At 42.0% G+C, this 12849-nt stretch overlaps 1 protein-coding gene across 2 annotated transcripts in view; it reads left to right on the top strand.

Annotated features, from left to right (window-relative positions):
• The first annotated feature begins 2785 nt into the window (after positions 1 to 2785).
• The window catches only part of Dek (DEK proto-oncogene), a 31916-nt gene continuing 21852 nt past the window's right edge, over positions 2786 to 12849 (top strand). Inside the window, exons 1-6 of one of the 2 annotated variants that reach the window (XM_076859250.1) lie at positions 2786 to 3057; positions 3261 to 3415; positions 6457 to 6558; positions 6806 to 6915; positions 8448 to 8542; positions 9385 to 9505. In XM_076859250.1, coding sequence (XP_076715365.1) covers positions 3268 to 3415; positions 6457 to 6558; positions 6806 to 6915; positions 8448 to 8542; positions 9385 to 9505 — 576 coding nt within the window. In that variant the 5' untranslated portion in view covers positions 2786 to 3057; positions 3261 to 3267. Of the gene's footprint in view, positions 3058 to 3163; positions 3416 to 6456; positions 6559 to 6805; positions 6916 to 8447; positions 8543 to 9384; positions 9506 to 12849 lie in introns of those variants that run through there. The other variant, XM_076859251.1, reaches the window with a different exon arrangement.

Below are 12849 nucleotides of genomic sequence, written 5' to 3'. Positions count from 1 at the left end.
TGTCTCAAAATAAAAAAAATTAAAAGGATAGGGATTATGGCTCAGTAGTTAAGCACCCCTTGGTTCAATCTCTGATACTAAATAAAATAAAATAAAATTCTGAAGCTGGGACTCACTAAATTGCCTCCAAGTTGCTGGGATGACAGGTGTGAACCAGCACACCTGGCTTCTGTAAGATACCCTTTGTGAGTGTGTCTGTGGTACTATGGACTGAACCCAGGCATGCTCTACCACTTAGCTACATCCTCCCCGGCTTTTTGTGTTGTTTTGAGACAGCATCTCACAAAGTTGGCCAGGTTTGCCTGCAACTTGCAATCTTCCTGCCCTAGCCTCCTGAATGGCTGGTATCATAGGCTGCACCATGGTGCCCAGTTCTGAACTTTCCCCTTTCTCCTGATTCATTTCCATCATCATGCAAATTCACAGTAACATCTCCCTTCCTAAAAAAAGAACTAAACTTGCTTTGCCCTACAATTTGTCTCTTTCCTGTTAGCCAAATTCCCGGATAGAGTCTCTGCATGCATTCCTTGCACCCCATACCTGGCACCTCACACTGACCACCCCACAGAGACAGCTCATCCACGTCGCTGACAACACAACACTGGTGTATCCAATGCTCACTCCCAGTTCACATCTCATCTGACCTAGCAGTAGCATCTGACCCAGTCAATCACCCTCTCCTCAGAAGACACTCCTTTGTCACTTGGTTTCTGGGACACAGCTTCTATTTGAGCCTCTCCCCACTTCACTGGTTTAGTTGATCTTCTCATCTTCTTTGTTGGCTCCTCTCTCTCCAGAAGCTGTGAACACCACAGGACTCAGAGTACAATCTTGAACCTCTCTCCTCACCAGCCACCTGTATTCACTGTCCATGATCTCATCTAGTCTCAGAGCTACTACATTTACATCTTGAGCTAGAGCCATGTCCTTGAATGCCAGGCTCTTTTATCCAACTGCCTATTCAGAATTTCCATTTATATGCTCACCAAAATCTCAAACCTAACATGCTTAAAACAACACAACGGGTTCCCACAGGTCCCTCCCCTGAAGAAAAGAAAGAAAGAAAAAAAGCCCTGCATGGCTGACTTCGCCCTGATTCTAACCCCTACATACAATATGTTAGAGAATTCTTCAGACTGTATCTAGTCTCTCTCCACTACTCTCATTTTCTTAAGTTCTCTTTTCAAATGTTATCTTCCTTAATGCAAGGATTAAGATCTTTATTAATCATCAAATATACAAAATAAAATATAATCCACCTTAATGTTTACCTCTTATCTTCTTTAATCTGATTTTTAACTGTTTATCACAAAATATATTCGCTGAGTTGTTCACTGTCTCCACTAAGCTTCTAGATGGCAGGTACTTCGTATCGCTCTAACCAGGGGGCGCTCTACCAATGAGCTGCATCCTTTGTTTTTTATTTTGAGACAGGGTCTAGGCTAAGTTGCTCAGGCTGGCCTCAAATTTAGAATTGTCCTGCCTGAGCCTCCCAGGCAGCTGGGATTACAGGCATGAGCCACCTTGCCTGGCTCAATTAATATTCTTGAATGAATGAGAAGAAATGGTAAGGAACTATTGGTGGGTCTTGGATGGAAAATGACTCGAGTAAAGAGCTAAATGTGAAGGAGGCAGTCATCTGAGAACTCAAAAGAGCAAAGCAGTCCTAACAAACACAAAACAAAATAAAACAAAACAAAAAACTAGTAAGTGTAAGGCCCCAAAGTGAAAATGGCCTCATGGAGCATCAAAAAAAGGGGGGGGGGGCTTATGTGGCTTATCAGAGACGAGAGGAGAGAGGTCGTCGGCAACCGAATTACATAGAGTTTTACAAACCAGGACAAGAATTCTGCATTTTATTCCAAGTATGATGGGGATCCACTGGAGAGTTTTCCAGCAAGAGAGTAACTAATTTAAAAATTTTTTAAAAAGCTCACTTTGGCTGTTGCGTGACTAGGGGGATTAGGCATCAGCAATAGGAAGGTGCGACTTAGTGACAGGCTTCCAAGCAGAAGAGAGTGCACAGGATTCGAGCCAAGACAGTAGAGAGGGAAATGAAATTCGCGAGTAGGAAGGACAGGATTTGCTTGTGTCCGGGATAGCTGCACAAAAGGACAAGAAAGGAGCCAAGGAAGATGTCTAATTTCTGCCCTGATTAAACCCATCGAGTAAAGGAATCCTTGGGCAGCTATTGGCTGAGGAGCTGGGAGAAAACGGTGGCCATCACCAACGGAAGGGGGCCACTGGAAGGGGAAACACTGCATTGCTTTTGGAGCACGGCGTTTAGGTGCCTGCGGAGGTGCGCCGGGGCACGGCCGGGGTGCGGCTGCAGGAACTCGGGGCTTCCTCTGTGACCGGAGGGAGGGAGGGCCCGCCACATGGACCGGCTGCAATCCACTCGAGTGGCGGGTGCAGGGAACCCCTGAGGGCGCGGGATCTTTTTCCTTACAGTGCACGTACAAGTGACGGGACCCTCGGAGGCAGACCTGGGAGTCATTCCCTGATCAGGTCCGGAAGTCGCCCTTGAGTGACCCGCCTCGGGGAAGGGCTGCCGAGGGCGACTTCGGGGATTCGCGAACTTCTCCGCCCCCGCCCCGGCCCGGGACCGCTCATCCTCTTTTCCCGGAACCAACCGTGGCGAGGACAAGCACGCAGGCCCCCTAGCGTCCTTCCGTCCGCTCTGAGCGCCGGGCCGGCTCGCCGCCCGCTCCGCCCGCCGCTCGGGGCGCGCCCCGCCCGCGCCCCCTGCGCCGCGCCCTCCGCCCGCGGCCGGGAGACCCCTCGCGCCCCGCCCGCGCGCCCCGCGGCCAGCGGAAGCCCGCCGTCCCGCCCCGCGCCCGCCAACTCGCAGCCCGCGGCCCTGATTGGCCGCCGCCTTCCCGCTCTCCTTCCCGAACCGCCATTTTGAAAATCTTGTTGATTCTGTGGAGCGGCGCGCGCGGCGCGAGCGTCACGCCAGACAGCGACCCGCGCGCCTTCCCGTCGGCGTCGGCCCCGCCGCCTTCTGCAGCCGCCTCGTGCTCTCGCGCTCCAGGCCCGCGGCGGCCGCGACCCGCGGTGAGGGCTGCGGCGGGCCGCGGGAGGCCAGGCCGGGGCGCTGCGGCCGGAGGAGGAGGGACGCGGCCATTTGGACGGCGGCCTGCGCGGGGGAGGGGACGCGGGCGCCCGGGGCCGGGAGGGCGGCGGCGGCGGCGGGGAGCGCGCGGCCGCCCCGTCCTGGAGCGAGCGTCCGAGGCGCCCGGCTTTCTCCCTGCCCGCAGGTCCAGCATGTCTGCCTCGGCCTCTGCCGCGGACGGAGACGGCGCCCCCGCCCAGCCCGAGTCTGAGAAGGAGCCCGACCTGCCCGACCCCAGAGCGGAGAGCGAGGAGGAGGAGGAGGACGACGACGACGACGACGAGGACGAGGAGGAGAAAGGTGGGAGCCGCGCGGACCGGCCGGCGCTTCCCGCCCGCAGCCTCCGGCCGGCGCCCCGCGGCGCTGCGGGCCGGACCGGGCGAGCTGGAAGCGGCGGCCCCGCCGTCGGCGCCCCGCGGGTCTCCGGGCGCATCTCTGCGGCGTGAAGTTGTGGTCGCGGCTCGCGTCGTCGGCGACAGTCCCGAGGTGCCGTCGCGCCCGCAGACCGGCCTTGCATTGGCTGAGCGCGAGCGGAGGCCCTCCCCCGCCGAGCGGCGCCTGGCCCCCGAGAGCTGTCGCTGCCGGAGAAAGTGGCTCCGGCGAAAGGCGCCGCGAAAGTTCCGTGCAGCGGGGCCGCGGCCGCAGCGGGGGACCCGAGCCCGCGCCTGGGCCCTGCCGCTGGCCGCGTTGACAGGTGGGCGGGCGGGCGGTGCACCTCGGGCCGCTGCCAGCCGCAGCCCGGGGAGGTGGCCGGCTCCCAGGGACGCTCCGGCGGGACTCCGAGGCCCGGCCCCGCAGCCTTTGCCGGGAGCCCTGCCAGCTTCCTCTCTACCCGGCTGACACGCACCTGCCTGGGAGGGGACCCAAGTTTGAAGCTTTGCAAACAAACCCGTGTTTGACCGTTTCTTTAAGTCTGAATCCGCCACGGCCAGCATTTTATAATGCCTGGTGGTTGAGGATTATGAGCTCTTTTTATGCCCCAGGGTAGGGGTATGTTTGTATTTAACCACAGTCTGCATTTGATTATGAGTTTTAACATGAATTATTGTTGGATAGTTTTGTTATTTGTGATAAGCGTCACTGGGCTGTGATACATCTGTTAACCAAAACTTTTTTGGCATTTTTTCCTCTGATCTTTTGTTTACTTTTCAGTCTTTCTAGAGTGGCTGGGTTGACATACCACAGAAATGGTCATTTGTTTTGGTCAAGGAAAAAGAATTACAGAACTTATATAAATATACTGTGAATGGCCAAAATAGTGGTGCTTGGAAGGCTGGTGATAGTTCAGAAAATTTCCAGATTTTGTTCTAAAGAAATAGTTGGGTTTTAATGTTTTGTTGTTGTTTGGGTGTTTTTTTGTTTGTTTGTTTTATTGTTTTTGGTACTGGGGATTGAAGTGGGGGGTGGGCACTCAACCACTGAGCCACATTCCCAGTCCTTTTTTGTATTTTACTTAGAGACAAGATCTCAGTGAACTACTTAGCTCCTCAATAAGTTTCTGAGGCTGGCTTTGATACTCCTGCCTCAGTCCCAGCTGCTGGGATTACAAGCATGCCCCATGGAGCAAGGCTTAATATAGTTTATGTTTATGGTGCTGGGGCTTGAACCCAGGGCCCTGCTCATGCTAAACAAGCATCTATCACTGAGCTCTTGTGACTTTTTTTTTTTAAGAACATGGTTTAGTATAAAGTTTATCTCCTAACAGTTTTATAATATTCTGAATAGTACCCTTTTTACTCATTTGTAATGTTTGTGGAACACCTGTATGTACCCCTGAATACTTTAGTACAGAGGCATCTTGGAAGCAAGGCATTGAAATTGATGAAGTGTGTATCAAATAAGGGGTTAGGCTAGCCCAAAAAGTCAGTGACTTGGGGAGAAAAATGAGTGAGTTGACTGGTAGAAAGATGACTTGTAGTTTGCTTTCTTTGGCAAGTAGGTATTTTCTGAAAAAATTTGCAGAGGTCAGCAAGTTTGGAGATGATTATGACTTACATTTTGGATGTATTGAGTCCAAGTACCCGTAGGACATGAAGTAGAGCTATGTATGGTGGCAGCTAGGTGTGTATTAGTTGATCTGAATCTTAGAAGAACACTCTGCCTAGAGTTAGAGGGGTAGTTAATACTTTATAGATGATAATCAGAAGCAAATGGTTTAAATCACCAGGTACGAGACAGTCTATTGATAATAGGGTGGCTTCATAGCCCTGGTTCCAGAATACCTGCTAGCATCCCTTTCTGATGCTTTATGTGCAAATTTTTACATCCCCAAATTTTATTTATCCTTCAGAGCCAGCACTGATGTTCGATCCTGTTTTCTTAGTGAAAAAATAATTCCTTCTTTATTCAGAGAACTTATTTGTATGTTTTTAAAGATGTTTTATCATCTTCTGCATTATAGCATGATGTGGTAGACATGATCTCTTTCAAAAATGTTTAGTGTCTTCATCATCTGTTCATCCCCTCAGTATCATGTGCAGTTTTGCACAAAATAGGCATTCATTCCAATGAAAGAATCTTCAACAATATGCAGTTTTTAAAAATTTCCTTCCATTTTAACCAGTGGTTAATAGTTTTAGATAAGTAGCATTTTAAACACGATTTTAAATAATGTTTTTGTATATATTATGTATTTCCTGTTTGGGGTGTGGTATGGAACTACTCTGAGCTACATTCTCCAACCCTTTTTTATTTTATATTTTGAGACAGTCTCACCAAGTTGCCCAGGTGGAGTCCAACTTGTGATTCTCCTGCCTTATCCTCTGGAGTAGCTGAGATTATAGGTGTATACTACTGTACCCAGCCAAATTTTTCTTCTTCTTTTTTAAAGACAGTCTGGACTAAATTTTTTTCAGAGTGATTTATGGACCATCATTATGAACATTGTTTATATCACATCACATTAAGGGTTGGCCAGTCGATTGTATATTTAAACTTATATTATCTGACAACAGGTAACAGGCACCAAAATATAGTTAAGTCTACAGCAGTTTATGACAAGGTATTGTATATCTTATGAAGAATAAGAAGAGAGAAGTTCAATGGCCCCAAACGCAAAGAAATGATGAAATGAAAATAGTAATAATTATAATTAGATCATTACACATTGTATGTACATATTGAATTATCACAGTACACCTTGGAAATAAGTACAATTATGAAAAGAAAAATTAAAAATAAGCTTAAAATTGCTGGGTGCATGCCTATAATCCCAACAGCTTGGAAGGCTGAGGCAAGAGGATTTCGAGTTCAAAGCCAGCCTTGGCAAAAGCGAAGTAAAAAATTTCTGTGATGTTTTATCTTTTATGTCATTTACTTCTCAAAATTAATTTCCTATCTAGAAAAGAGTCTCATTGTGGAAGGCAAGAGGGAAAAGAAAAAAGTAGAGAGGTTGACAATGCAAGTGTCTTCCTTACAAAGAGAGCCATTTACAATTGCACAAGGTGAGTTTATTATTTTTTTCATTTTATGGTGAAAATGCCCAAATATGCAAAAATATGGTTAGCCATGCTTGTTATTAGCAGAGTAGTTAGCCTTAAGTAAATAGTAATATATTCTTGACTTAATTTTATTTGCCTCATTAAAGCAAAGTTATATGTAAATTATGCTGTAAAATAATTGTCAATAAAACAATTTTATAAATGTATTAACTAAGGGGTATTTATGTGTTTTTTGTTGGTTTGTTTTAAGGAAAGGGGCAGAAACTTTGTGAAATTGAAAGGATACATTTCTTTCTGAGCAAGAAAAAAACGGACGAACTTAGAAATCTACACAAACTGCTTTACAACAGACCAGGCACTGTAAGACCTTTTTAAAAATAACCTTTAATCTGTTTTCTCTTTTGTGTATTAAAATACTTTAATGATAGGACCATAATTTTAGTTTTGGAAAACTCGTTGATAATTTCATTTCTGTACAGTTGAGCACACTGACATACATACTTGCTATTACTTGTCACAGGTCACATAGTTGGATAGTGACAATTAGGACTATAATATTCAGGGCTCTTTGTGGTTGTTTCTTATTCCTAACTGAAATTTTAAAGTATGATTATTTTAGTAATCTTTAAATATATTACATTAGGGTTGGTTTTTGTCTTTTGAAGTACTAGGGATTGAATCCAGGGGTGCTCAATCACTGAGCTACATTATTATCCCTTGTTATTTTGATATAGGGTTTCACTAAGTTGCAAAGGGTGGCCTCAAACTTGGGATCCTCCTGCCTCACTCTGAGTGGCTAGGATTACAGGTGTGTGCCACCATGCCCCGTCAGAAATTTTATTTTTTGGATATTCTGGCCATTGAGAATAAATAATTCAGTATAATTGTATCTCATTTTGTACAAATACCTGATAGCAATGTGGGTGGTACTTCTTTGCCAAAGAAACTTAATACTGTATACAACTTAGTGTTCCATACAATTAAGGAAACTTCATTATGTGTTGTACATGGGGAAAGTAAAAGTTTGGTGTTATTAGAATAGAATGTCTGAAGCCTGACATAATTTATTTCCTCATGTGTTAATCTCTTTTAATCATCACAACAATATTAATTTACACAAATCTCATAACTAGTAATTGGTATTAATTTTGGAATACCAAAGAGTAGCTTTACTTTTCAAAGAGTAAAGTCCTTGACTTCTGATTTGGAAAATAAGAATTATAAGTAGTAACTTGTATTGCTTATGGGAAAGAACATCTGTATGTGTGTTACTGAGGTTAACCCAGGGGCTTGTGTGTATTAGGCAAGCAAGCACTCTTACCACTGGGCTTCTTTCCTAGCCCTTTAAAAAAAAATTATTTTCAGACAGTATCTCTATAAATTGTCCAACTTGGCCTTGAGGCAGTCTTCCTGCCTCAACCTCCTGAGTAACTGGGATTATAGGTGTGTACAACCACACCTGACAGAACAGATGCCCATTTATTTATTTATTGGTACCTGGGATTGAACTCAAGGGCTTTCTTTCTTTATTGGTACCGGGGATTGAACCCAGGGGCATTCAACCACCGAGCCTCATTGTTGCTGAGGCTGGCTTTGAACTTGTGTTCCTCTTGTCTCAGCCTCCTGAGACACTGGGATTACAGGCATGTACCACCATGCCCAGCAACAGATGTCTTTTTAATCAGTAAATTTCCAAATTTCCTGGGACTGTTAGATAACAGTTTTGTTAAAAGTCCCCAGATGAAAAGTAATTGTTATAATGGTAACATTAATAATATTTTTCAATTTTGAACTATATATTGTAACTTGAAGGCAGGAAAATTAAGATGTTGGCTTTGAAATTTTTTTGTACATTGCTAGATAATAAATATCAATAATAAAAACATTTTCAGGTGTCCTCATTAAAGAAGAATGTGGGGCAGTTCAGTGGATTTCCATTTGAAAAAGGGAGTATCCAATACAAAAAGAAAGAAGAAATGTTGAAAAAGTAAGTCATTTTTGTAAATAATCATGTTTTAATCACTGTACTTTCTTGTCTTAATATTTAATTATAATACTATGTAAATATACTTAAACATGAACACCCTTTTTTTTGTACATTGATTGTTTAGGTGCTATGATTTAACTTATTTTCATAGTGCTAACTTGGGATGTTCGTTACTTTCTAGTGAATAGGAATTATCAAGATTATTGAAAAGCCTTAAAGAAATTTTTATTTCTAGAAGAAATGATACAGATTGATTATTCAGAGGGTCCAAAACTCTAAAGAAAATGTAGTGAAAAAAATCTTTCCAGTTCCTATCCTTGTCAGCTACTTTGTTTCTTTTAAACCATTTAAACTATTTTGAAGATGATCACTTCATAGAAACAGTGTTCTTCATAATGAAATAAGTTGATGTGCTTTCAGAGTTTTTGTTTTTTTAAATGCCTGTAGTTTAAATAATTAATAAAAATGATTACTGAGTTCTTCTTTGAAACATTGTCATAGTCTAAATGCTGAAGGAAAAGTATAAATTTAATTACTAGCCAGAAGAATTATCAAATTCTTTAATTTTGCAGGTGAGAATCTTTTACATAATTTTCCAGTAAGTTTACTTAATTTATTCTTTTATGCTTTTAAACTTAGCTGGTAAATGGCAGTTTCAGTGTTCTAATGCTCATGTGGTTCTACACTAGCTAAAACTATTAAGAGTAAGATTCAGAGAAACATTGGCTGTTTGTTTTTCAATGTATCTGACAACCAGTTCTATTGGCTGTTGCCATTATATTGTGGGGAATGTTTATAAACTCCTATATAATCACCTTGGTTTTTCCCATTTTCTGTTTCAGATTTAGAAATGCCATGTTAAAGAGCATCTGTGAAGTTCTTGATTTGGAGAGATCTGGTGTAAATAGTGAACTAGTGAAGAGGATCTTGAATTTCCTAATGCATCCAAAGCCTTCTGGCAAAGTGAGGATCAGTTTTTACTATTTTAATAGCAAACCACTTATTAATGGCCTTTCCTTACTTTCTCTTTTCTATGAAACAGTATAATTGAAGAGTAGTTTTGCACTTGGCATTTATAAAGAATATACCTTCCATTGATAAAACTGCAACACTTCAAGATAGAACTAATATGGAAGGAATAGGAATATGTTCACTGGTATCAATTATGAGGGGTGTAAGATTAAGAAAAGTATATGTTAGATAGGACAAAAAACACCAAACTAGGGTTGTGTGTCTAGAAGGTCCTTGAAGAACAGAAACAGGTTGAGTATGAGGTGTTGCGCCGGGCCAGGGATGGGAGTATAATCTTGTCCTAAGGATAGAAAGGATGAGATGAACTGGTTGTTTTCTAGATCCTGGAATAAAGTTATGAGAAAGTGACAAAAAAGCTGAAAAACAAGTTTCCTGGATTGAGTTTCAAGAATCATCAGAGCTCTAGGAGCTGGGTAGGGAAGTAAAACAACCATCTAATTTTCCCATACTTCCTAAATTTTAAGTTTACCTTAATTATTCAACAGTAACCAAAGACATTGGTGACTCAAAATGGTGTTGAAATGTTACTTACATGATCTTGCATTTTCAGCTTGTTTTAGGTCTGTTGGTCAGTGTTCCATATTCCTTTCTCATTTCCATAGGAAAAGAAATGTAAAGAGGTCTAGCAGGTCTGTAAAGGAGTTCACAGTGGGTGGGGGGAAGTGGAGAGCATGAAGAATCAAAATAAGAAAACAGCTCTGGAGCTTTGGTTTGCCTGCTCTTGATCCCACTCTCCATTAGCTGTACAGGGACAGATAAAGGATAGTCAAGCTGCTACTTTAATTAAGCAGCTGCTAACCCAAGGGGTATGATGTTTTTTTGTTACATTCGATTGGCTTACTTAAAGACAGATTATCTTATTATTTTCTAATTTTATACCTATACTTGTGTTTTTTAAGGATTTTGTGTGGCAGGTTGATCTCAGAAGCAATTATTAACTTTTATGTGGTGCTGAGGATTGAACCCAGTGCCTCCCATGTGCATGGCACGTGCTCTACCACTGAGCCACAACCCCATCCCATCCTTTGAAAATTAATGAGACAACTCAAAGAGCTTTGGTTTATGTAACAGTTTAATTTTCAAGTAATATTAACAAATATTTTGTGCAAAACATATTTTCAAAAGAATTAGAAGAGTGGCCTTATTTTGTTTTTGTACATCTAGTTAATATTGGCTTAAGAGAAAACAGCTCAATTCTCTTTTGCTTCTCATTCAGTCTCTTACAGTTTACTGTTTTGCTTGAAATATACAAAGAAAATTCAGCCTCACATGTATGTAGTTAGGACAAGAAATATTTTTTAAAATCCTCTCAGATGATGGTGGGTATTTTCTTTTGATAACAACAAAAAAGATCCACAGTTGGTAGTTTCTTAGAGATTAGTTGTGATTTTTAATGTAGATCTGGAGACATGTGAATGAGCATGGGTCTTTTACCCATGTATGTTTTTGTAACATCATGCCTTTACCATTTGGGAAGTAATAACTTCCCTGGCTTACATAATGTAGGTCTTCCAGATACTGACCCATTTCATGAAGCATGTCAAAAGTCTCATTTGTCAATATATACACTATTTTGTCAGAAAAATCTTTAGATACTAGGAAATTACCACATTCACAGTAGTGGAAGTGTTGTTTCCAAATTGCAATTTCTGCTTAGTTTTGTAAAATTTATTGGCAGTAAATACTGTCAGTTGTTTTCCTAGAAGTAACATTTTTACCTGCTTGCTTTTGAAAACATGTCTATCAAATACCTAAATTCTGAATGTCCGCGTTCGTCAGTTCTTTTAAAAAATTATGTTCCAGAGTTTGGGGTGTCATTGTGGGTAGAGTGCTTGCCTAGCATGTGCAAGGCCCAGGATTTGATTCCCAGCATTGCCAAAAATAAAAATGATGTTCCATGAAAAAACCAGCTAGTTTAGCTCACATTTCAAAGAATTGCACAAATACTTTCCTGGAGAAAACCATTGAATGTCAATGTGAAGCCAGAGTGTTTTATGTGGTATATTTCCCCTTTTGTCACAGATGTTAAAAGGACAGTGCAAGCAATATGATGGTTTCATCAAGGGCATTCTTAGTAGAGCAATTTTTTCTTTTCTTTTTTTTTTCTATTGATATGTAGTTGTGAGGGATACAGTGACTGCTAGTATATTTTGTTGCATTGATTGATATGAAGGTGTCTTGGTTAATACCCACCTATGCTTTTGAATAATCAGTGAAAATTTCTTTCTTTTTTAAATATTTTTTTGTAGTGGACACAACACCTTTATTTATTTATTTATGTGGTGTTGAGGATTGAACCTAGAGCCTCACATGTGCTAGGCAAGCATTATACCACTGAGCCATAACCCCAGCCCTCAGTGCAAATGTCAACACCGTAAAAAGAACAAATAAGTAATATGTTAATATTATTGTGAAAATAGTTGACTGTATAGAGTCTTAAAATGGTCTCAGGGAACCCCAGAATCCATGAGCCACATTTTGAGAGAATTTTGGTACTAGAGATTTAACTCAGGGGTGCCTTTACCACTGAGCTGAGTCCACAGTCCTTTTTGCTTAAGTACTTTTTAAAAAATTTTGAGAAGGATCTTACTAAGTTGTTTAAGGCTTCGCTAAGTTGCTAAGGCTGGACTTGAACTTGGGATCCTCTTGGCTCAGCCTCCTGAGTCCCTGGGATTACAGAGTACTACTGTGCCTGTGTGAATTTCTTACATCTGTTTTTCACATGTGACCCTGTGGTGATTACTTCTTAATCTGATGGTGGTAAATTGAAGCTATTTTCTGTGCTACTGTAAACTACAATCATTTAAGAAAAATACTTTAAGGCCGGGCACAGTGGCTCACGCCTGTAATCCCAGTGCCTTGGAGACTGAGACAGAAGAATCACGAGTTCAAATCCAGCCTCGTCAATGGTGAGGCACTAAGCAATTCATGAGACTCTGTCTCTAAATAAAAATTTAAAAGTAGAGCTTGGGGATGTGGCTCAGTGGTTGAGTGTCCCTTAGTTCAATCCCCAGTACCAAAAAATAAATGAATTTTTTTAAAAAAAGGAAAATGCTATAAGATCTATTAATTTTTTTTCAATAATAGTTTTAAAGGTATTGAAAGGACACAGCATTCATCATTGTCTGTCTTACTGTACTGTTTTTGTGGGGTTTTTTGTTTTGTTTTTTTGGCAGGGGGTAGATTTAGTTTCCAAAAAGAGATAATGTTACTGACATTGAACTCTGTTCAGTAGATTTAACTTAGAACCAGTAAAGGAAAGGCTCTAAAGCATT

This window comes from Callospermophilus lateralis, chromosome 6, assembly GCF_048772815.1.
Source record: "Callospermophilus lateralis isolate mCalLat2 chromosome 6, mCalLat2.hap1, whole genome shotgun sequence".
Lineage (NCBI taxonomy): Eukaryota > Metazoa > Chordata > Mammalia > Rodentia > Sciuridae > Callospermophilus > Callospermophilus lateralis.
This window is presented reverse-complemented; position numbering and strand designations above follow the sequence as displayed.